A 26,732-nucleotide genomic window follows, 5' to 3' on the forward strand; every position below is an offset into this window, starting at 1 on the left:
GACAAATTTACTTCTTTTGGAATATTACACATTCAGAACATTTAATAAAATTTCTTTAAGACAGAAAAACCTAACACAATGGAGAACCTCCTTCAAAAGCAGTATTTAAACTATTGATACCTTTTCAACTGCCAGTACTGGTTAATAAGTCAGAATAGAATAAAAAGCATACAAAAGACCTCCTCCTAAATGACATAAATATGTACTAAAATTAGATCTGCAATTTCCAAAAGTTAGTCCTAGAAGTTTGAATGAAAGTGAAAGCAAAAGTTTTAATCAACAATTAGATCATTAGGATTACCAAGGAGCCATCTACTCTAAATATCACTTTCCAGTAAGATATCAAATAACTTCATCTAACAGAACTACACTGCCAAGAATCAAGAATGTGATAGGTAGAACCTGACCCAAAGTCTGCTGAATACAACTTTCTCTTTCACTGGCTTTATCTTAGACTCATTCTACAGATAGGAAGCCACAAAAATAACCTTGACTTGTGACAATAATACATGCACATTATTACTTACATTCTTATATGAGCTTTTCAAAATAGAAATAACCAAAAAATATATTAGAAAGTACATTACACACTTTCACAACCCTCAGTTCTAGATAGCAACCCTGTGTAGGTAAGATTCCAGAGAAAGAAACAGCAAAGTACTTAACACAAGGATTTTGCAAGGATTTCAAGAATACTTTGTACTACTCATTGCAATATTCCCAAATCAAAAAACCTTCTTCAATGTCCCTTTTAGATACAAAAATTTAAAAGTGTACTGGTTGTTGTGAAGATACAGAACATTTAATTTACCAAACGGTTACAGTAACTTGAAGTGAAACCTAAAATCAGTTTAATAATGACATCTAATAGCTGAAGATGAAACTTGTTAAAGCCCAGTACCTGGGTTGAAACTACATGCAGAACTCTCTCCTCTAGTCCAGAGTACTTTATTATATTAATAAAGTCCTAGATCATAGGTACATGATACTTGCAAACACTCAAAAACTTAAAGTGGAACCAGAAATTTGACGAGGGTGCTGCTAAAAGACTAACTGAACTACCACCAGGTCCATCTTTCTCCAAGAGGCCTTTCATGTAACTGTTATAGCAGCACTCCACGCTTTTACAAGTCTTCTTTCCCACTATCCTGCTAAACTGGTACTGGAATGCTGGAACACATCAGCCTATTCTCTCCTATCCTCCTGCCACCAGCCTCAGCCTCTGACATGGACAGAAAACAAAGAGAAGGTGGCAGGAGGCAGAGGGACTTCTTAGGCCAGAAAGAAAGTTTGTCAAAATTATGCGATGGAGAGAGAGAGAAGAATCATGATGAATTCTTAGAATACAAGGAATAATTCACTGACAGAAAGATGTTTCTTTGCCATCTGAAGAAACTTACCCTGCTGTCAGACAAATGCAAAGATCACCTTCCACTCACATTTTTGCAACAAGAATTGACTGTCAGTGTAGGATGACTCTGAAGGTCGTTGCCCCTCCCACCCCACATTAAAACAAGGATTACCTGGAAGGGCTATGTGAGATAGTGGTTTGTTGATAATTGGAAGATGCAGGACTACCACGCATGGAATTCTGAGACATATTAAACTGCGACATCATCATCCCTATTAAAGAGAAGACAGCAGTGTTACTTTACAGTGAGGTCTCTCATTTCAGAAACTATTATATTTAATGAGATGATAACCCTTAATGAGATTATACATTTTACAGACATTAAGATCATCTACCCACAACTGTTAGAAAATATTAGAAATTACATGTACAATGTCCATTTTCCATCATGACATAAAAAAGTGTTCCCTAAAGCTGTGTTATAAAACATTAACAGTAGCTCCTTCTACTGTTCCTGAGAGCTTTCCAAGCCGAAACCTATTAGTAAATAGAAACATTTTAAAACAGGACATATATTCTGCACCCCAGGATGTCATGTATGGTACACATTGGAAGATTCACAAGACAGAAGAACACCTTATCTTCAATTATTGGAGCAAGTATAGCAATCAATCATCCTGGGCTGAGTGCTGCAAGATACTCTCACTGCTCCTGTAATGTCTAGTGGTCTCTTTCTACCAGGAGAAAAAAGCTTTCTATTCCACCTCCACTACACTTGTGAGAAATGTTATCAAAGAAGGTGCTGAAATATTTCAATTGCAAAGCAGAACTAACATCCCAACTGGAAGTTCCCACAGCCTGTAAATACTGTCATGCTTTGGAAGCTCAGGTGTTGAACCAGCAGGCAAACCACATGTACCAATGCTCTTGAAACAATTAAGAGGCATTTGGACAACGCCCTTAATTTGCTTGAACTTTTAGTCAGCCTTGAAGTGGTCAGGCAGCTGTATTAGATGATCATAGTAGGTCCCTTTCAACTGAAATATTCTATTCTATTCTGTTCTGACTCACACCATTATTAAGGAGAATTTAAGGAATCTTTTTTTTTTCCTCTCTTTGATACAGGTATAAAGAATACTCTAACAACTATATGATATTTAAAGTGATAGTGAAACACAAAAACTAAATTAATTTAAAATTATTTTAGTGACAGAATTTAATGTCTTGCAGCTAAAAAAGTGTCAGAATTCATGAGCAAACAGCAGCAAGTGATCTGCATCCATAGGTAAAAGCTCTTTAGTAATACAGGTACTTTAAACCAAAGGTTAGACAGAAGACTGACAAAGTCCCCAATCCAGAGGTTATCAATCCTACAGTTGGTATTACTGATTTCAATGACTGCAATATTTACACAAGTAAAACTAGTTTCAGAAACCTTCCCAATCATCCTCTTTTCTCCTCCGCTTTCCCCAGCAGAGAAGAGATGTGATAATCCCACAGAAAAGAAGCTAAAATGCTGCATACCAAGTGCTCAAACCCAGTAAAACTAGCCCAATAAAACTAGCCCTGAACAGGAGTGAAACATGCTGTGCTTAAAAAGCTTAAGATACTTCCCTACTTCAATATACATTACATTTCATTTTCCTGAGTAACAGATGGGGACTCCTGAAGTCCTACAAAATTTGCTTAAATGGATACTGGTTACCTCGCATAGGGGCAAGTGAAGATGAAACTCCATTCCTAGCAGAAAGCTGACAGAGTATCCATATGAGCAGGAACTATACAGACAAAGTTTCAATTTTGTGCTTAAAGCACAGACTGCTCTTTTTAAAAATATATCTGTTTATGTTCTGCTTCCTAAATTTAAAACAGCTTGAAATTAGTCTGAAATTAATCACTAGCACTATAATATCTTCTTGCACATTTTTCACATTGTTGTTATATAACTAAGCAGCAGATTTATGGCTCCACTGTGCATTTCTGCACTTGAAATATTTAAAACCTTCCTTAAATGCAACCTTAATTCTGCATGTTGGTAATATTCAGGTTTGAGAAAACATTATCCTATCAGTAACATTACTAGAATGAGATTCCTTACATATACTTCCAGTTCTACCACAATTTTTTTTTTCTTGGAAAAAAGTGATATGTAAAAATTCATTGTAGCATTCTCACCAATATGACAAAGAATGTACTTCATAAAAACACAGCTTAAGGTCACATAAAAATTCTTGTGCAACTAAACTGTATTACAGCATCATGCACACTTAAGCTGGGACAGCTCATCAAGAGGTGATTTTTCAATCAAATATTCACTCTTATTGAAAGTGTACGTGAGCAAAGTTTTTTCCTTTCACAGGACAAGGGCATTTGAATCCTTGTACAAACAAAAGAAATTACTAAAGTCATTGTTTATGGAAAGATGCATAAGATTTTAATGTCCCCAAATTCACAAGTTCTGATAAATAGCTTGAAGTGAACATTCAGTCCTTTCTGAACCTTACGTGATGCTATGAATACTGTTACTGCAATAAACTATTTTAGCTGATCTTCCAACACATCTGCTGAAAGACAAAGCCAAAGTGTTGAGAGGCAAAAGAGAAAAAAGTAATATGAAAACTGAAATTAAACAGTATCCCAATTTTAAATAAATAATTACAAATAAATCCATTTCTCTCAAATCTATAAAATGAAAGGCAGAAGTTGCAAGAGGGCAACCAGAATGTCATCTGATGAAAAAGGGTTAAAATAAAATTAACATTTTGTTCTTGTACAAAGTTAGGCCTGGCAACGAATGGTGATGTGACTCAGTATGTTCAGACAACCTGGCAATAAAACATGGTCTCAAAAATCTCAGCTGTATAAAGACTGTTTTGACAATGGGATTATTATCAAAAGACAGGGAATAAGCGTTCCAATACTGCTGTTGTGTTACCTGAAACTAAATATGCCAGCGATGGGGAGGAAGGGGAAGCGAAGGGTGTCTGCTTAGGACACTTCTTTCTCACACTATTTGATCATAACTAAAAACAATTCTTGTCCTAAACTTGCTCTCTCCCTCATGTTCGCTAACCAGCAGTATATCTCACTACAGCTCGGAAGAGAATTAGCTGTCAAACAATAAAATCTGTAGGGCATCACAAACCGCTAAGATGAGGAATGGCAGGGAGGAGCTGTTAAGTATGGCTCATTCAACCTTACTCCTTACTCCAGAACTATTAAGAACTAACACTGCAATGATACACTATAATCATTCAGATTTTCAGTAAGATCAAGGCATATTTTTCTGACTTCAATTATTTACTAAGACAAATATATGAACGTAGTAATAAAAAAACCAAATAAAATTGTTTTAAAATAAAATCTAACCACTTATCCTAGAGATTAAACTTTGAGGAGAAATGAAACATTTTCAGAAAAATACCTGGTAGCTTTTATTTCCATTCTTATTCTAATACAATTGCTCTCATAAGACATTAAGGTACATAGTTTCATATCAATATCAAATACAAGGCAAGGCATAAACACAACAGCTGTGCCCCAAATATATTTGTGATTTGTATCAGTCCCCTAAACCTACAGAACAACATAAAATGCAATCAATAAACAATCAAAAATCCTTACCGCTTTGTACCCCGTATCTGTTTTGCATGCTTTTCTCCCTGAAAACATTAGGATTCCTTGCCAGGATAGCCTGCAGCAAGACTGGTATATCTCCCTCTGGATCATCACTGCCAAGGTTATCTTTCAACTCTCTGGAATTGTGGAAGTAAGCAAATAAAGAGGCAAATGCATTTTCAAATTATAAGAAACTATGAGTCAAGTAAAAAAAAAACAAAAACAAAGAAACCAAAAAAAAACCAAAACCAAAATGAAAGAAGACAATTTACTGTTAAAATATAGGAAAAATCAAGTCTGCAAAGCACTGCTTCCTGTCTTTACTTTTTCTTTCTCTCTAAGGAATGGCAGAGGAAATATTCCTACTAGTCCTCATAGTTATTTTCTATTATTAAGCACTTACATATTTGTGGCTGTCCATTTCAGACTATTATGAGAAATTTCTTATGCCCACTTTTATATCATGATCTTCTTCATAAAAGAACACTTCAGCACAACATCAAGAATGTATTATTTTAGGAGTGAAAATGAAGATATGCATGAATGTATAATATTCTGGTTTCAACCCAATGCTTTGAAAACCTTTTATTTTGAAAAGGGGAAATTGGCGTATCTTTGAGATCACAGGATTCCATCTGAACCACAAAAAAACGTAACGGATTTTCTATAAATGCATCTGTGCTTTCATTTATTGTTTGCTTTGAGGACTTTTAAAATATACCTTCATTGGATCAAAACAATTTATTAGAACGTGTAGGAAAAAGACGGGTTGTCAACACAAAACAGTTCAAAGGACACCAGAGAAAAATGAAAATAAAAAAAATAAAAACCAAGAGAGAATACATTAGCGTACTTGACAGTTAAGTTCTTAAAATATTTAAGTTCAATACCTGATCAGAATTGACACAGGTTTCCTTTTGGGTATGTAATTTGTCTGTGCACATTATTAACTATGTTGAACACAAATTAGTATTGCACAATCACACCATGAAGTCTGCACTCCTAACTTTCAAGAAGGGAATAAGCATCAGATCTATAAAATAACCCTCACAGTTACGTGTAAGGGCTGCAGGACATTTATTAACATTCTGTCTGACTGAAACATTTGACTCTTACACTGCAAGCCTAATGAAAAAACTTCAAGTTCTAACTTTCAGATTCTCACAAATATGCTTCTCAATCCAGTTAATTTTGATTTCAAGGAATAAGGATAGTGGTCTGATATAGAAGTTTAAAATACATACATGTGATCTGTTGACACCTGATTGAGACTGTGGACAAGCTGTGAAACCAGATTTTCATCCCTGCAAGCCAGAAGGCAGTTCACCTCTTCAGCTATCCGTCCATTGAAAAGCAGGCTTTTTGTTGTTGTAGCAGGTAAAGGTGATGGAAGAGGCAGCTGGTTCAAAACTGTTATCAGAAAACAGGAAGAATTTCAGAATCATTTCATGAAACACAAACATACAACCACAGAAAGACAACCTGACAAGTACATTTAAAACACAGGGAAAATGTCTAGATGTTTTTTTTATCACAAACACACACACGCAGTCACATCCCCCTCACACAGAACCCCTATCCTATCCCCCCACCCCACACTTGACTCTTTAAACATTCCGAAATATTAACCTATTAAATATGTTATGGCAGCTTTCTCTGTGAGCCAAAAGCATTGATAAAAAAAAGAAATGCAAAATTCTTCTAGCTATGTGCAGTACTGTAAGTGCACTGAGGATATACTTTCAGTTTTCTGCTCTGATCTTAATATTTAATTAGTGTTCCCACTTTATAAGGTCTGGGAAAATAAAGAAAAACCCAAAAAAACAACCAAACAACCCAACAACCAATTAAAATCACTAACTAAATTCTCAGTTTAATATTTTCTTGTAGTATTTATTCTTATGTTAGTTATCTTCTCAAGAAAGGTTGGTACTGTTGGTTGGTATGTTCACTGAAATGTCAATTCAGTCAGCAAACTTATGCACAAATCTCCGTAGAAAGATTCAGTGACAGCACTATTTCAATGAGATTATAAGCACACTGTACTTTCATAGGTATTCTTAAGTCCTCATACATAACAAGTGTACCATAAAAGAAGCCTTGACCAGATGATTGGTAGAGCTACACAGACTAGAAGAGACCAAAAACCTAGCTACATAGAAAAGTCACTTTCATGGGTCCAGGAAAACAAGCTGACTCTAACTTCAAGTTCCTAGGCTGATCACATCTCTGAGATCAAGGTTTTAACTTAACCACTAGAAATAACTTCAGGGGAAAAAATACAAATAGAAGTGTAAAATATATTAAATAGCTAACTTTCATTACTTGCATCAGATTACCTTGAACATGCCTGAAATTTAGAAAAATTAGCACAATAAGCAAAATATATTGATTAAAACAGCAAATTTAGCTAGGTAGCTAGCTAGGCTACTCTACTGCCTCTACGCATCATGTCCTCCCTGTTTTTAGGGCAACTGGTCTTGTCCATTCCAGTTCAGTGTTTAAAGAAACTCCTGCACCAGAGTCTGATCAGGGACTTCTACCAGTTAAGTAATCTTACCTGCAAATGCTTAATGCTGGAAAACTGCCCACAGCCAGAAACTTACTATTTGCATCCTGACGGTTGTTATTAGATACACATAATATAATACATACATAAGCATCTAAATACATAAGCAGCATCTTCTACTTTACTTCCGAATCCCAGAAGGACATGGAGAGTGCTTTTTCCTCCAATACATCTGGCGTTTTTACTGTAGGCAACTAAAATCAATTGCTGGGTATATACTTCCAATGTCTCTTGGAAAGTCTCCAATTTTCAACAGTGTAACAATAAAAATAAGAACTTGGAAGAAGCACCTGGGTCACTGAGTCCAATTATTCTCAGACAGAAAACTGAGATATAAATTCTTTCTTACACTTCATTTACTCGATATAACAAGACGCATCTTTGTCACAACTGCTCTTATTGCAATGGTTGTCCTAGGACCTCACTATAGTCATAATAAATCTCCTCTTATTTCTCACCAGAAATTTATTTTTGGTCACATTATAACCATTCAGGTTTATGTCTGTATCAGCTTTTAATGTAAATAGTTCTTTTCCTTTCCTTTCATTTTGTCTTCCTGACGTATTTAAGTCAGCAAACACACTTCACGTGTCCCTTTGGTAGGCTGAACAGCTAAGAAAGAAAACTCATAGGTTCAGTTGCTTATCTCTGTTCTAGCAGCCATTCTTTGCACCTATTAACTAAAGCAGCTTTCTTTGCACCTTGTTCAAAACTAAGGAACTAGGTTTTGAGTATATTCAGCATATTCCACAAGTCTCTTTGATTACTTGCACATCAGTCCAATCCTGTGTCTCTCTCTTTTCAATGAAGATGATGGGATGCATATTTTAGAGAAACACTTTATTATTTATATATTTTTCTTTATTTGTATCTTCTTTCTTTGTGTGGTACCCAGATATGTTACTGAATGATATTCCAAACAAATAATTAATTCCTACATTTTTTAAGGGTTCCTTAAGGATTTTTTAAACCTAGATGTCATTTTGTGTTTAAATTAGCATGTTTTATTTGGATAGATTTTTAAAATTCAAGCAATAACAAAACTAACATTTTTAATGCCAAGCCTAATTTTAAACAGATTTAACTCTACAAATTTTTAAAATAAAAATCTTTTCAGTATTTTGAAAATGCAGGTATTTACCAAAGAGGTAGAAAACAGAATAGAAAAGACGAGAAAAAGAAGAGTACTTACGGTCTGTAAGACTAGCAATCCCTGCAAGAGTAGTGATGGGAACATGAGGCATATCCCCATTCATCCTGAAGTTCTGGGATAGTAGTGCCTACACAGATATTTTAGTTCAGGTGCCAGCTATCATTACTTCCCATCTCCCAAGCACTAAAAACAAAAACAAACAGTAAGAACAAATTAAATCTCTCAGTTTACCTTTTTAGAATTTTAAATTCATTAACATAAATGAAACAGATCATACTACCCTTAGCTGCATACTAAGTAAATTATTTCCAGAGTGGGTAGAGGAGTGTAGATTTTAAATAACCAGTGGCATTTAGCAACCAAAAGGCAAGTTGGTCTCAGAAGCAGAGCCCTTCACCAAAAAAAGATGCAGGATAAGGCAATTAAAAAAAAAAAAGAATTTGCTCAGGTTATATCAGCTCAAAACATCTGTTAATTCATACTGCAATGGACAGAACTTAATGCATAACCAGTTTAAGTAATTAGCTGTTATATTCACTTCCCAGTTTTGCAGAAGGTGGTACTTTCATAAAGAGACTACCAAGAACAAAGAAGTAATTTACAAATGTAAAAATCAAATGCAAACAATCAGACAAATACAAAATCTTGGTACATTATAGAAGTAGTAGTTATTTCAAAATTGATCTGAAAATATCTCTTTAATATATAAGTCTGCCTGACCAAACTACTACCAGAAATTCTATAGACCTCTCTGGGGGAAAAAAAAAGTTTAGCCACCACTAAAATAGCTCCTTTATTTCCTGTAAAACAGCACATTTTATATTCAACTGCAGAAAAAAGAATTTGTTCAACTGCAGAAAAAGAATTCAACTAGCTACAAAGATCCCAGCTGTAAGGAAGTCCACACTGATAAAAAAACCCCAAAACTGCAGGTCCCAAACTTCTAAAACTTACAAACATCACACATTACAATCTCCTATTATAAAATGAAATGAACATAGTTTTTCTGAAGACCTAAAAGGAATTTCATATATATGTGGTTACCTATTGTACACAGGCATCTGTATTAACAGTTTTGGAAATAGTAAAAGGGGTTCTTATGTAAGCATTTCTCTTATCTCCTGAAGATGCTGAAATCATGATTTACCTACGCTTACTTTACAAGCCTACATTTTTGAGAATTACATATAAAATACATGGAAATCAAGAGATCCCTGTTGTGTTTTTAGTAATTTTTATCTCATTCTTTCTTATGCCACACTAATGGCAATATATAAGCAACACATACTGCTTATAAACACATATAGACTCCAAGACAAGGAAACAAAATGTTATAAGTCTTTTTCCTCCTCAAATTTTTCACAAACCACTGAAATTACCCTTTCAAAGTGTCCCTATTGGCAGAGAATTTTGAAAAAATAGCAACACTGAGGTTAAATAGAACTGATGATGAGTTGACTTCCTCTGCTCACCGGCCACAGTCTCAGTCTCAAATAAATTACATTTTTTTAAAGTTAAAATATACTACAATACAGATACAGTGATCTAGTAAATAAGAAAACTGCTACAGATAGATATCCTATGTGGGTTGCTGTGGTTAGGGTTTTTTTAATCCAGGAGAAAACATCCCTCAAATACTCAGAGCAGTTTCAAGTACTACTCGATATTCAAGGGTATTTTACCCAGAATGAATAGAAATACACACAGAATTTCAGTGGTTTCCTAGTTCCATAAATAAGCAGTTCTTAAGAGAGAAAAAAAACATACTCCACAAAGAGTCCCACGAGTCTGCAACAGCAAAGCCATGGGAGCTAACACTTTAAGAATCTGAGTTTTCAATGAAAGGCTAGAAACTAAAGAACACCTTTCACATATAATTTATATTTGCCATAAAAATATCATGCCTGATGATCTCTCCTGACTGAAAATGCATTAAAGCTAAGGCCACATCACCAGCCACTGTTATCAGAAATTTGTCTGTAGCATACAATGAAAAATAAGAAAAAAAATGGTCTGCTCACCTTCCTTTTCTTATTATTTGGGAAAGATGTTAACACTGAAGCTGTCACTCCTAATTCAGTTCTTTCCCAGTTATTACTGCCACAATAAATAAGTTATACAGATATTTAACAGGAAAAATTCCTCCAAAACCAGATGCTTAAATTAGACACCTTCTCCACAGACACAGGATAAGAAACCTGAACTGGCAAGATCCAGACCTGAGAGTGGAGCAAGTGCAATGAGCTATGATGGTCAGGGGAAAAGTAAACTTTCTTTGTAAGAGGAGAGTGAAAGGGGTTGGTGTGTTTAGCTAACAAAACAAAGGTCAAGAGGGGATGTGGCTGCTCTCTCTAGAAGGTTGCAAAGGAAGAATGCCATGGAGCAATGCTAACACAACAATAAATGGGCAAGTGAATGCAAGCAAGAAGAAAATCAGAGCAGAGCTTCTCACCATCAGAGCTGCCACCTTCTGGAACAGCCTTCCATCAGGAGTAGTAGAGATATGCAACACCATTACTTCAAAGATGGATCACACAGATGTTACAGAAGGGACAGAATGTGGTTACCTGCACCAGCTGGGAACTAAGCACGGCAATTCAAGAAGTCTATCTCTGACTTTATGAAGTTTTTGTAAGCAAGATGAAGTGAGTAAACAGAGGAGAGCAAATGAGAGAAAGTGAGACTGATGGGATTAAATGATGAGATTAGTTTATAAAAACAAACACAACATGAAGAAACCACATAGTAATATCTGGGTCCAAATACTACACCTGTTGTATTGAGGGCAAAACTGCATCTGTTATAACCTGGCAAACAAGGTGAGATTCAATTCCAGAATTAGAGACTGAGATCCAGTGAAAGATTAGAACTCAAATTTTATGCCACTAAGCAATAAACTTATTCATTTAAGGATTTTAAAATCTCAAGCATTTAGGGGGAAAAAAATTGACAGATCAAGATGACATAAATTGTTTCATACAAAACATCAGAACAGCATGCAACACTTAATAGCATGACAGACAGACAAGTTTTGTTGGATTCCCCACCCCCCATTCCCCAAATGTTAGAAGAGTTAAAAGTACTAAATTGTAGCAGCTCACAGTTAGTTGAGAAGAATCAACTTTTTCAATACTAAAATTTTCCATTACCAGCTTTGTTCAGTAACTGTTACCAACTGTTAGTTATATTAGCTGAATTAAGGAAGTCAAAGAACTGCACTGGAAAGTTTCTAAACAATGCATCAGACTGTACTGTAGCAATTAGGAGTAGGAGCAATGCATATGAGGTCTTGTATATTCAGTATATATGTATTTACACTCCTGCTTCTTTATAAGAAAGAACGGATACCATAAAAGACATTTCAGGGAGGAAGGAACTACACCGTTCAAAGGAAGTGGTACAAAGAATCCCCTAGTGAAAGGAAAACAGTGAAATGGCAGCACATCTTGAGAATAATTAAGAAAAAGTTATCCCCATAATACACAATAATAGAGCAAAACCATACCAAGATAACAATGAGAGTTATACTAAAAAAGTTTATGCTATGGATAATAAGCACTACTTCTGTATGTTTTCTTCTTCCTTTTTTTCCAATTATCTACTTTCTCCTTTACTGCAAATTAACATTCCAAAGAAAATTCCTATCAAAATGTTAAATCTCAAATGTTGCAGGTTGTTCAGTTTTGGTAGTATGTTTTGGGTTTTTTTGGTTGTTTTTTAAAGTAGAAATTAAACAGTCCATAGTATGGAAAACACTGACTGCCTTCAGAGGCAAAAGGTTAGGGCTCTGTCACATGGATCCTCTCTACAACTTATCTCTATACATATTCTGCATTTTTTACCACAGTACTGGATTAATGCCAGAGTAGAAAACTAATAACAACAACAACAACAAATCTGCAGAGAGAATGGACACTGGTAAAATTAAGAGAGGAAGAGAGGATGAAAATTGTGAACAATTTAAGTAAAGAGACAGCGAACATCCAGTGAAGAGAGACTACAAGCAGAGGAAGGAAAATAAACCAATTCAAGCAAACAAAAAAAAAACTATAAAAATAAAATAATAAAAGAAACAAACTGCAATTGTATTTTTTCAGATATTGCAGCATCTGACTATCAAAGAAACAATGAGAGTACTCTGACCACTGGTTATCATATGAGGGTACAAGCTCTGCATTTATGAAACATTCCTCTTGGTTTAAAAACTGTCTTGTCTCCTTAACAAAAATAATAGTTCTTCCCAAGCTTTCCTATGTGCATGCATGAGAACATAGAAATAAAGGGAAAAATCTGTTTATATCATTAATAGAAAGGCTCAGTAGTAATGCAAAGAGAAGGAACCAATCTCAGATTTCAGAAGTTTCCCATGTACACTTAAATGTTTCATTCCTCATATTCCAGGGTATTCTTTAACTTATTATGTTTTTTGATTTAAAACAATAACTTAAATATGACTGATCTGATATTTTCCAAGAAGAAAATTACAGGTGGATTAAAATTAAATTTTAAAGAAAGGCAATGATATTAGATATCTGTTTTTCTTTTTAAATGCATTCTATTAAATAGAATACTTTGAATACAGTTATGTTTTATTTAGTTTTGATTATGAAATCTTTATTTAGCAGAAAAATACTTTAAAAAGTGGTTTCAGTTTCTTATATATTGAGTAACATCATATAGATGTAACCACAAGTTGATTTCTTCAGCTGCGCGTTCAAAGTAAACCAGTAAATTTATGTATTAGCTAATTTATAATTTAGATGAGCAGTGAATGTTTTCTTTTCTCTTAAATCAGCAAATGTGCAACTACAAAGTTAAGAATCTGTCTCATAGCCAGTTTTAAATTTCCACATTTTGTAATAAACTACTTTTCTTATTAGTTACTACATGAATCTCTGCTAGCTATCAGTCCACAAACTATTCCTTAAAAGATTGCCTAAAGAATGAGAATCACATAGAGAATGAACTAACATCCTCTAGTTCTCACTTAAATAAGATACTGTGACCGAGGTACCTCACACGGATCTACCCACAAGAGGGCAGATTTCTGGTTTTCATTCCAGAGCTACAGTTTTATACAATGACAGAACTAAATACTTTTAAAAATACTTCAAAAACATACTAAAGAAGGAGATGTAGCTGCCAAAACATAGTCTAATACTGAAGTATCTAGAGGGCAAGCACACACATTCATAATATAACGCATTTAACATTAATTTAATCTCAGAAAAAGTCAGTATTGGAATGAACAGTAATTAATCAGCCTGATGCATCTGCCTGCAGTTAAAAATAGTAACTGAAAAAAATATGAAGCTACCTGGTATTTATCTAATTTGAACAGCCAAAGGGGGTGGTTGCAGCATGCTGGGGGAGGTAAAGAAAAAGGAGGGCAGTGAGGGCAGGGAGGTTGTGTCCTAGTGAAATCCATATGTTTGGTTCATAAAGTGATCAGGCAGCAGAATCAGTGATGCTGACAAAACAAGTGAAAAATTAAAAAGTTGGAGATAAGAATTACCAACTTCTAAACCAGTATTACCATAATGTGTTTTCCCACAACTATTACAATAGTAGGTGCTCAACTCGCTACAAACTACAACCACTGTAAAATAAGAAATCTTAGTGAAAAGTACTGTATTGTACAATTTAAAGTTGCTTCTGAATATAAAGCATCTTTAAGAAAAAATAGCTAGAGCAACCAGCTTCTTAATCTGTGACTACTGTCACATTCCTTTGGTCTCTGCTGCATTAATTTGATAACAATGACACTGATGTCTCTGCTGCCCATGTGATACCAGTGGCAGTGACACCACAGTAAATGACCAGAGAGATCCCAGTACAAGTGGCGGAAGCACAGACAGCATGAGAGGTCTATGGATTCAAGGAAAGACGCCCCCTCATGCAGGAGCACACAATTTCTACCAAGGTAAGCAACAATTGTGCTCTGCACCTGTAATAACTCTTCCTGGGGGAAGAGAGAGCAGATACCTACACGTAATATGCAGCCTCCCTAATCTGTGGAACAGTTGGATTGAGTGCACCCACAGCAAGTTTGCCGACAACATCGTGCTGCATGTTGCTGTCACCACAATGGAGGGAAAGGATACCATCCACAGGGACCTGGACAGGCTTCAGAGGTGGGTCTGTGCAAATCTCATGAAGTCCAAGTGCAGCAGCCTGATACCACCTATGACACTGCCATGATAACTACACTGAGAAACTCAAACATAAAGGGAAAACACCAAGCTACTTCAGAGGCTCATACATTTATTTCCCACCTGCACTACATATTCCACATGCAACTTTTACTCCAACAAAGTACAGCTTTCTTTAGTGAGCAGATACCCTTTTGCTTGCTCAGGCACACATGCAATGGTTGATATTAGATACAGTTCATTTTATGGAAATAAAATAGGTAGTGGATGTACAAAAGAGCAAAAGCAAATAAGAATTCATTAAGTCAACTCTATCAAATGGAGAACACTTTAGGTTGCAATACCCATCTTTGTTAACAAAATAGTTGTGACAGGTGTTAGAGGGGAAGTAGCAAATAGTCTTTTGCAACTTCCTTGAATGTTTCATGTCAGTTGTTACTAGTGTTGCCCTTTTCTAAAAACAGTTGTGTACCGACATTTACTTGTAGATGTAATAATCTGGTGCAAACCAAAATGTAAATATTTATGTGGATAGGAATACCATGACCCAGTCAGTATAAAACAAGTACAATGAAGCATATTACTTTCAAGAAAACCTCTTCTGTATAGAAATTCCCTAAAGACTTTTTGTTCCTTACTTAGGTTGGTACTTTACCAGACTAAAAGCCTAGTGACTAAACACTGGACCAAAACCTACTTAATATAGAAGTCTCTTCCAATTTTTAATTTGGCATTTCTGCCCTTGAACTATCTCAGATGATTCATAACCTTTATAAAACAAAACTGGGAGGAAATAAACCTGTTGAGGCATCAGGTCTTTACACAAGTCTTCCTGATACATAATCTTAGCTCTTTGTGGACTTCAAAAATCAATAAGAATCCCTCCAGACTTCTTCAATACAAAGTAGGAAAACAGATGCACAAGTATAACATTTCTTTAGAGATCCACAATAAACACCAATGTAAAATTCTAAATAAGCAGGTTTACTGTATTTCACTTCAAATGCACATCACTGCCTTTTTATTATTGGAATTAATACTGACTTGCGCTAAGTTATTTCCTCTGTCCTAATACTCATCTTGTTGCCTGTTTTTCTTGCATATATAAGAGAGACACTGTATAGAATTGCTTTGCTTCTGGACTGGTCTATTACTTCTCCTAATTCCATCACCACGATGATGCAATTCTACCCTCCAAAGACTCTAAGCCAGTCCTCTGTAACACATCCAGTTTCCCCATCTTGTACTAAATACACTCCCACACAGCTGCTGTGAGGAAGAGGCTGCACATGCTGCAGCCTCTTCCTCAATGGAAACACAAAAATCTCCTCTATTCAACAACCCATTTTTACAAACTAAACTACCTTGAGACTTCCAGTCAGTGTAAATTATAACTGAAAATAGCTGATGTTTTCCAAAATTATTTGACTGAGAGACTTACTGATTAAGAGGTACCTAATGATCAATTGGCAGAAAATTATTAAATAATTCATTGTTTCTAGTGACTGCATGCAGAAACACAAAGAGCTTCAGTTGTACTGTCCAATTGTACACATTTGCACAATTACTGGTAATGTAATTTTTTTTGTAAACTTATAGCATTCACTACTGAAAATTTGTTCCATTTGGTTCATTTTACAAGTGGTATCTTACACAGTTAATGCAACATACAGACAAGATATACTCTCCAAAGGAAAGTATGCTAATACTTCAGCGACAAAAAACCAAAACAATCAATGCAATCTAATGTTTTAATTAAGATTACTAACATCTTGCAAAAACATAATCCTTGGAAAGTCTGAACAGGAGAGCAAAGGCAACTCAAAAACCCAAGTGCTGTTTATTAGTGCCTAATAAACACAATAATTGTGTAAGAGACTTCAAGGGATTAAAATTTTCATATGTTCGATAACTGATTTTAATTAATGTTTATGTTCTAAAATTGAGGATTACACTGAGTTTTTGACAAACACCATCCAACATAGTAAAGCTAAAAATGTGGAGCTCACTAGCCAGCAAAGATATTCATTTCCCAATTCCACACACAGTCTGGTCACCAAGTGTTTTTCTTCATATGAACATTATAGTCAACTAAATTTCTGGAGCACAGTGAGCTCAAATACATAGCACAGGAAACAAGTGGAGACTACAGATAGGAAAAAAAATCACACACTTTCAAAGTTATTAATAAACCCTGAGAGACAGAGCACACAACATCTAGAGGTATTGTGTTGGAATAATTGTTAATGAACTGAGCTAAAATGTTGACCAGCTCACCATGAGCAACTGTGGCTAGACAGTAACAATCTGGTATCTCTCAATAATTGGGAAAAATACTATATTGGAGTTTAGTCCTTGTAGTCCTGGGACAGATTCACAATATTATCCAGGAAAGTGTCTTACATCATTCCGAACTTCTGCTGTTGGTTCTCCTACGGCTGCAGCACGAACACAACAGAAGTTTCTTAAGCTCACAAACTGTGCTGAAAGCAAAGATGCAATTAAAAAAAATAAAGAGAACTATAAAAAAAATAAAGAGACACTAAAGCAGTGTCCCTTTCACCTTACTTCTTCTACATCTCACCCTTGATAGCCTGCAGATGTTACAAATCTAAAGCAAAGCTATCCAGGAACTGCAGCAAGTAGTGTGCAAAGTTGCTCACAGGCTTAGTTGAGCTCAATCAAGATTAAACTTTGCAGCTTTCAAAGTTCTCAAAATTATCAATGTCACAACATAAACAAACATTCCATCAATAACAACTAGATGGAATTGTGATGGTTATGCACAAAAAAAGCATGAGGATTTTTAATGTTTGGCCTGTCCATGTTAAACATTTTCAGTTCACCTCCACTGTGTACGGCAGTAATGCAAAGAAACAAAGAAGAGCTGTCAAGAGTGTAAACATACTTGTAGATGTAATAATCTGGTGCAAAACAAAATGTAAATATTTATGTAGATAGGAATACCATGACCCAGTCAGTATAAAACAAGTACAATGAAGTATATTACTTTCATGAAAACCTCTTCTGTATAGAAATTCCCTAAAATGTACATCTGAATTTTCTTTTCTTTGACAAACTTAACTAACTCAAACTGGTTTGGAAATTTTCTTCATATTTAAAAAAAGTTCACTCAATGCAACTTCATTTTACAGTAAAATAAAACCAACTGAATTTAGTCTACTAATTCTGAAAGAGAATATAAACTCAAATGTTTAATGTAGCTCAACTAAACCACTTAAAATTAATTCCTCTTGTTAATTTACATTAAAAGCCTTGAGTGATGTCATTGGTCAAACGATTGAGCAATCCCTTTTTTTTCTAATTATTTGGACAAAGTCACACATCTTGAAATAGTTCAGCTGAACACAAATAATATACCTATGAACTAGCTTTTTCCAAGAAATAAGGAAAATTCTAAGTTTCATATTGTAAATTTCTATCATAACTTCTGGTACAAACTTATCAATCACAATAAAAGTGGGTAGAACACAGAAAACAGAAGATTCACTATGACATTTCAATATGGAATTATTGTCAATCTACAGGGAGAACAATGTCAAAACCAAGGCATACCACTGGAGACCAAGTAAATACACTGCAGGTCCTAAAAAGAGATTAGATTGTGGGTGATCAGTAGTAGGTTTTATTTTCACTTTAAGCAGCAAAGAAGATCATAATCTATGAATTAAAATGCTGAGAGACTTTTCCACTAAGGAACATTAAAAAAATTTCACTTTATTTGCCGACCTTTGAATAACACAGAAAGTGACCTTTCTGTCATGGCTACCTCCTCCTTCCACAACTGCAGAAAGCACAAGGCTGGAGGAGACAAGGCCAAGAGCTTACAGTATAGCCTATCAAGCTAATGTGATTACCAACCAAACAAGTTATCTTTGCTGACCTTTCTCCCACATCCAAATTTAATGTTTTTTAATTTAATGTCTTTGTATTCTAGTGTAGTTTTGTTCAGATCCTTTAGGTCCATGTTTCACCAGCTGTCTTTCACAATTCCCAAGGATGAGGCTGAGTCACCGACTTCGAAAAGAGCAGTTCAGTTGCTCAGACCGGTGGACATGGATACATGCACCTGCACCAATAGGGACTGGGGCAGAAGATGGAAAAACAAGTTTAGGTACATGCAAGCAGTAACTACCACTGGGATTCCCATCATGTTATGGAATTTGGCTTCTGCTGACTCAGAGGACAGTATAAAGACAAATGCATAAAAAGGAAGACAGATACACTTCCCAAAATATTCACAAACACAGTTTTTAAGTTGACTGAAGCCACAGTACACAAACTTACTGTTTCCTGACCTGCCTTTCTCCTTCTCCACTTCTTATCATTTATCTCATGTACATGATTTATGTATTAATCCCATTCTTCCATAAAAAATGGTGTGCCCATGCAGATATTTCTCTAGAGCTCTCCTATTCAGTATGCAACACAAAAAACAGCAGAAAACAAGTCACTTTAAATTTGACAGGACTGAAAACTGCCATCAATTCTGCAGCTAAACAATGCCTTTTAGTAACAGTGAGGTAGACAGTCCATGACAACAAATACCAAAGACATTGAACATACTCATTTTCTGTTCTGTCTTTCCCCCAACCCCTAGCCTTTGAGGGATAAGGAAGGAATAGCAGACTACTGCTGCATTCATACATCCCGGAATAGTAATCTCACCATTTTTCTCCCCCCTAAAAAACAAAGAATTTTGAGGGAAGTGACCTCTAGAGTGGGTCCAATCCCCACTCAAGCAGGGACACCAAGATCAGGTTGCCCAGAAAACAGGGGTGGAGAGAGAAGGATAAAATCCCCCAATGTTTTAAAAATCAATGTCCTCAAACTGACTACATATTTTATTTTCTTTAGCTGTAATCTTTATTATAGCTGCACAGAACTACCTGACTTGCTCTACAACAAAATAAACCCAAAGACAATTCAACCATTGAGAACATATTTTATTAGACTGAGGAAGAACATATTTCCCAAAATCTAAGGCTCCCTGTTCACAAAATCACAGTGTAAACAAAAAACAAACCACTGAACAACATTTTAGTAGCAAAATTAGTATTTTCAACAATTGCACCATACTCTATTTTTAACTCTTCCTCTAAAAGTAGTAATTTTCTCCATTTTCATTTTAAAGAAAAGTAGTGAGACTTTTAGATTACAAAGGCCCCGAGGAAAGTTGCACATCACATTTCTAATCTTGACAGTGGCAGTAACAAAGCAAAAACTTTCCCTGAAGTTCACCTGACATCACCTGAAGTTCACCTGACATCACCTGAAGTCTCTATCTTTAGACTGAGTAAGTTACAATTAACACAGAACCATATACCAAGAGTACATATACCAAGAGTACATACAGCTTGAGAAGGTCACCACAAGGTAAAAGGGCATCAGTAATCCAGAAACTGCATCAAATTATGCAAAGAATTAAGTCTACACCAAAGCTCTGTTGTTTTCCAAAGCTATTCCATGTTGTAGTTTTTACTTTTGGGCTTTAATTCTACTTACTTTGATGGAATGCAGAAAGTAAGAGTTACTTGCCTGAAGAGAACTGAAATGTACAGTGAAGAGTCATATTAAAAAAAAATCCTTTTTACTGTAAATGAGAATAACAAATTAAAAACCTGTGGTGGTTTGGGCTAGGCCTTCCTTGGTGACCAGTTTGTAACCAAGGAAGGGTCCAGATTTACCCAGTATTCCCTACGATTTTTACGTAAGCCAGACTATAAGAAGAGAGGAGGAGAGGCCTTCGCTCTCTTTCCTTCCGGCGGCTTGGAGGTGCAGGTTCCCTGCTGTTGAGTCTGCTGTGTTGGGGAGTGAGGCCTGGTTAGGCCTTGCCGACCTTGGGAGACAGAGGTTGCTGGCGATCGTTCCGGAGCGACTCTCGGTTGTCCCAGGAGAGTAGTGAGATATCGTCTTTGCTAACTTTTTAGTTACTAGATCTCGGGCTACTGATTGGGATATATATACATATATATATATATTTTTTATTTTAGTTTTGTTCCTTTTCCCCTTCCCCTTTCCCTTTCCCTTGTGAAATTGTATATAAGTGTAAATATATTTATATATATCACTTTGGTTGTCTCTCTCGTTTTCGGGTTTTTCTTAGTTCTTTCTCCCTCTTCTCCCTGAGGTTTTTTTTGTTGGGGGGGGGGACTTCTGGTGGTAAGGTTTGGAGACTTGGCAGGGAGCCAGCTTCAAACCATATCACCTTGTTTTGGTGTTTCTGCCCAGTTATCTCTGGTTATCTCCGGTTTGTTTTGGTTTTTGCCACGGTTGTTTGGGAACAGGTCTGGGAAGGGAGCCAAGTTGGTGCAAACACTGCCCATTGTTTGGGAACACTACCGGGAGAGCAGCCAAGAACCTATTGTTTATATAAATATACCTTTGTTTGGGAACAAAGAGAGAGAAAATATATAAACATGGCCTTTTTATTCATTTTTTTGGTTATTTTGGCCGTTTTTATATATGCTGCTGGGTATCCAGTGAGAACTAACCCTAAAGGCACCTACCAATACCTGCCTTTCCTTAATTATGACATCAAGGGCCTAGTGACTGAGGTCCCTGGGATCAAAATTGGCCCCAATCCTTACCTAAATTGTTTGGCAATGGTTTTACTATTCTTAAAAGCCATGGAAGTGGTATTTAACATTGGAAAGGTGGTGTGGTACTGCTTTTCTTGTTGCAGGAAATGCCAAAACTCAAAGGGATTTGCTGGAACTTTGGGAAGGGCCTTGAGAAAACCAGTCCCTGGATGGCAAGGAATCTGGGTCAACTTTGGTAAATTGGTAGGGTGCGTGACACCTCCCATTAGTTGGGATTTCACACCAGAGCAGGTGTTTGATCCTGATGACGTGGCACGTCGTCTGGCAGAAGGGTGTTTTTCTTACGAGGACCCAAATATGCAGTTTTTTGCTTTGTACTGGGGCCTGGCGAGTGCCTATCGAGCTGCTGTGGACTATGCTCGGAAGGCTAAGGCTGAGGCGGAAACTCAAACCCTGCCACCTGAGACCAACGCCACCTCTACTACATGCACTGAAAGCGGAACCAGACTACACCACCTGAGATACCTCTCGCCCCTGTAGTGAAAAGGAAGTCGTGGGTACCAGTGCCCGAAACTTTAAGCCTACGACCAGATGGAGATCAAAACAAGTCAGAAGATACGGGAGAGGGGACTGATACTGATACCAGTGCCAGAACTCCACCTCCACGAGCAGCACCACCCCCAAAAATGGAAACTACAGAGTTGTGGTCAATGACCCCATCAGAACTCTGGGACTTACAAAAAGACTACACTCGTCGGCCTGGTGAGCGAATTCTATCGTGGTTGCTCCGATGCCGAGACCGTGGGGCTAGAGGTCACATATTGTCAACTGCTGAAGCAGAACAACTAGCTTCCATCTCCGGAGATCATGAACTTGATCGCTTAATTGCAGAGGAGAAACCTGACCTCAGTCTTTGGGCGCGACTGGTCTTAAGTGTGAGACAAAGGTTTCCATTTAAAGACTATTTACAATGCCCCATGAGGAGGTGGACCAAGATAGAAGACGCCATCCAGTACCTAAGAGAATTGGCATTGTTGGAACTTATGTATGATGACGCTCAATATGGTCCCGTCACTGATGACCCAGAGGTTACCGCTTGCACAATGCCCATGTGGAAGAAGATAATCCAGAGTGCTCCTGCATCATATGTCCATACCTTGGCAGGAGTAATGCTTCCAAACATGCCAGAAACGCCTGTGAGCATGCTGTGTACGGTTCTGCGACATCTAAAGGAAACAATAGAATCTAGGAATGAGTTTTCTAGAGACTATTCTGATTCTGGTTACAGACGAAGACCTGAGAGAGACGAGTCTTACGGGTGCTCTAATTATGAAGATGACTACGGAGACTACAGGGACAGACGCTACAGAGACAGATCAGCAGACCGGTCTCGACCACGATCTCGATCTTGGTCCAGGTCCCGCTCACGATCTCCTTCCGTCACACGCAGAAGGAGCGAAAACCCTAAGTGTAAATCTAAGCGCAGTGAACTGTGGTCTTATCTGCGCGCCCATGGAGAAAACATGAGGAAGTGGGATGGTGAATCTACTTCCAGACTTGAGGCCAGAGTGAGAGAACTAAAACGCAAGGAAGCCAATAAGGAAGTTGTCTATGTAGTAGATGCAGACTTCTTTGAAAAAGAACTGAGATCTCCCAGACGCAGGAGGTCTGGAGTCCTTTTCCAGGACGACAGGAAAGCCTCTGACAAGCCAAAGCAAAGATCCGACGGTGAATACTCCAACCAGAACCAATAGAGGGGCCCTGCCTTCTGCCAGGAGAAGGAAAGGGACAAGAAAGATAACAGAGTTTATTGGACTGTGTGGGTTTGATGGCCTGGCACATCGGATCCTCAGAGATACCAGGCGTTAATAGATACCGGCGCACAGTGCACGTTAATGCCCTCAGGACATGTGAGCACAGAGACTGTTTCAATTTCTGGGGTGACAGGAGGGTCTCAAGAGCTGTCGGTGGTAGAGGCCGAAATAAGCCTGACAGGAGACCAATGGGAAAAACATTCCATTGTGACAGGGCCAGAAGCCCCTTGCATTCTTGGCATGGATTACCTCAGGAGAGGATACTTCAAAGACCCGAAGGGGTACCGATGGGCTTTTGGTATAGCCGCGGTGACTGAAGAGGAATCCAAACAATTATCTGCCCTGCCCGGCCTCTCAGAAGATCCTTCTGTTGTGGGACTACTGCGAGTCGAGGACCAGCGAGTGCCAACAGCCACTAAGACAGTGCATAGGCGACAGTACCGGACGAATCGAGACGCTGTGATCCCCATCCATAAGATGATACGCAAGCTGGAAAGCCAAGGGGTGGTTAGTAGAACACACTCACCCTTCAATAGCCCCATTTGGCCTGTACGCAAGTCCAATGGCGAATGGAGACTGACGGTGGACTATCGTGGCTTGAATGAAGTCACACCACCATTGAGTGCTGCTGTACCAGACATGTTGGAGCTCCAATACGAGCTGGAGTCCAAGACAGCAAAGTGGTATGCCACCATCGACATCGCCAATGCATTTTTCTCCATTCCCTTAGCAGCGGAGTGCAGGCGGTAGTTTGCTTTCACGTGGAGAGGTGTGCAGTACACGTGGAACTGACTGCCCCAGGGGTGGAAGCACAGTCCAACAATCTGCCATGGACTGATTCAGGCCACACTGGAGAAGGGCAAGGCCCCAGAACATATCCAGTACATTGACGACATCATTGTATGGGGGGACACAGCGGAAGAAGTTTTCGAGAAAGGAGAGGAAATCATCCAGATTCTCCTTGATGCCGGTTTCGCCATTAAGAAGAATAAGGTCAAGGGACCTGCCAGGGAGATCCAATTCCTAGGGGTGAAATGGCAAGATGGACGACGCCAGATACCAACAGATGTCATTAATAAGATTGTAGCCATGGCTCCACCCACCAACAAGAAGGAGACACAAGCTTTCCTGGGGGCCATAGGCTTCTGGAGAATGCACATCCCTGGGTATAGCCAGATTGTGAGCCCTCTTCACTTTGTGACCCGTAAAAGAATACCTTTCAATGGGGTCCTGAACAGCAACAGGCATTTAAACAGATCAAACAAGAGATTGCACATGCCGTGGCTCTTGGACCAGTTCGGACGGGACCAGACGTGAAGAACGTACTTTACACTACAGTTGGAGATAAAGGTCCCTCCTGAAGCCTCTGGCAAAAGGTGCCTGGTGAGACGCGAGGGCGACCACTTGGCTTCTGGAGCCGAAGCTACAGGGGTTCTGAAGTCAACTACACTCCTGTGGAAAAGGAAATTCTGGCGGCCTATGAAGGCATACAAGCAGCCTCAGAAGTGATTGGCACTGAAACACAGCTCCTCCTAGCACCTCGACTACCAGTCCTGAATTGGATGTTCAAAGGGAAGGTGCCCCCCACACATCATGCCACCGATGCTACATGGAGCAAGTGGATAGCCTTGATTACGCAGCGTGTACAATTGGGAAGCTCAAATCGCCCTGGAATTCTGGAGGTTATCACAAATTGGCCTGAAGGTGGGAACTTCAGTCTGGCAGAAGAAGAAGAAGAGCCAGTGAACCGAGCTGAAGAAGCTCCGCCATTTGATCAGCTGCCAGATGAAGAAAGGCATTATGCCCTTTTCACTGATGGTTCTTGCCGTATTGTAGGAAAGAACCGGAAGTGGAAAGCAGCTGTTTAGAGTCCCACCCGATGAGTGGCAGAAGCTGCTGAGGGTCAAGGCGAGTCGAGTCAATTTGCAGAGCTCAAAGCCGTCCAATTGGCCCTGGACATTGCCGAACGAGAAGGATGGCCAAGGCTCTACCTCTACACTGACTCGTGGATGATAGCCAATGCCCTATGGGGATGGTTAGACCTATGGAAAAAGATGAACTGGAGGCGTGGAGGAAAACCCATCTGGGCTGCTGACTTGTGGCAGGACATCACTGCCAGAGCGAGAATCTGAATGTGAGAGTCCACCATGTAGATGCCCATGTGTCCAAGAAGCGAGTTAATGAAGAACACGATAACAACAGAGAAGTGGACCGAGCTGCACAGATAGGAGTGTCACAAGTAGACCTAGACTGGCAGCAGAAGGGAGAGCTGTTTCTGGCTCGATGGGCCCATGATGCTTCCGGTCATCAGGGCCGAGATGCCACTCACAGATGGGCACGAGACCGAGGGGTGGATTTAACCACGGATATAATTTCTGAAGTTATCCATGATTGTGAGACTTGTGCCGCTATTAAGCAGGCAAAAAGACTGAAGCCCCTGTGGTATGGTGGACGATGGGATAAGTATAAGTATGGAGAGGCATGGCAGGTTGATTATATCAAACTGCCACAGATCCGCCAAGGTAAATGCTATGTACTTACCATGGTGGAAGCAACAACGGGATGGCTAGAAACTTTTTCAGTGCCCCACGCAACGGCCCGGAATACCATTTTAGGCCTTGAAAAGCAAGTCCTGTGGAGACACGGGACCCCAGAACGTATTGAGTCGGACAATGGGACTCATTTCAAAAATGAATTAGTCACCACTTGGGCGAGGGAACATGGTATCGAATGGGTGTACCACATTCCCTATCATGCACCAGCTGCTGGGAAGGTTGAAAGATATAACGGACTGTTGAAGACAACTCTACAGTCACTAGGTGAGGGAACTTATAAAAACTGGGACAAGAACTTAGCCAAGGTTACCTGGCTAGTTAACACCAGGGGTTCTCTCAATCGAGCTGGCCCCGCACAAGCAGAATCCCTTCACATTGTTGATGGAGATAAAGTTCCAGCAATCCATTTGAGGGGAATGCTAGGGAAAGCTGTTTGGGTTACCCCTGCCTCAGGCCAAGACAAACCCATTCGTGGGATTGTCTTTGCTCAAGGGCCAGGACATACGTGGTGGATAATGAGGAAGGATGGAGTCATCCAATGTGTGCCTCAAGGAAATTTAGTCTTGGGGAAAAACTAATTGTATGTCCTGAGTTGTGTTTTTACAGGAAACCAGTCACCAGATGAGAGAGAGAGAGAGACCTGAACTAAGCTGATGCTGGTATCCAGTGATGAGACAGCCCAGAACGATGAAACAGCCATAAATCAGAACTGTAGTTGTGACTGAGGAGACCAAAGATCTGGACTGAATTGAACTGACATCGGTATTGATTTTTCCAACGATGAGACAACTGCGCCGAAAGACCAACAAGAACTATATATATATGTATATATGTATTTATACGCGCGGGATGTAGGCGAACGTGAGATACAGGTGTTACGTAAAAATAGTATGGAATAAGGGGTGGAGAATGTGGTGGTTTGGGCTAGGCCTTCCTTGGTGACCAGTTTGTAACCAA

At 38.4% G+C, this 26,732-nt stretch overlaps 1 protein-coding gene across 5 annotated transcripts in view; it reads right to left on the reverse strand.

The window, feature by feature from the left end:
* Positions 1 to 26,732, reverse strand: part of NIPBL (NIPBL, cohesin loading factor) — a 164,104-nt gene that overhangs the window by 86,408 nt on the left and 50,964 nt on the right. For all 5 annotated transcript variants that reach the window (XM_027709181.1, XM_027709176.1, XM_027709177.1 and 2 more), the window contains 4 exons: positions 8,731 to 8,874; positions 6,214 to 6,379; positions 4,976 to 5,106; positions 1,524 to 1,623 (listed from right to left, as the gene is read on the reverse strand). In XM_027709181.1, the coding sequence (XP_027564982.1) occupies positions 1,524 to 1,623; positions 4,976 to 5,106; positions 6,214 to 6,379; positions 8,731 to 8,794 (461 nt within the window). In that variant the 5' untranslated portion in view covers positions 8,795 to 8,874. The remainder of the gene's footprint in view (positions 1 to 1,523; positions 1,624 to 4,975; positions 5,107 to 6,213; positions 6,380 to 8,730; positions 8,875 to 26,732) is intronic.

The sequence above is a fragment of the Neopelma chrysocephalum genome, unplaced genomic scaffold, assembly GCF_003984885.1.
Source record: "Neopelma chrysocephalum unplaced genomic scaffold, ASM398488v2 Primary Assembly neopelma1_96688, whole genome shotgun sequence".
In the NCBI taxonomy this organism is placed as follows: Eukaryota; Metazoa; Chordata; class Aves; order Passeriformes; family Pipridae; genus Neopelma; species Neopelma chrysocephalum.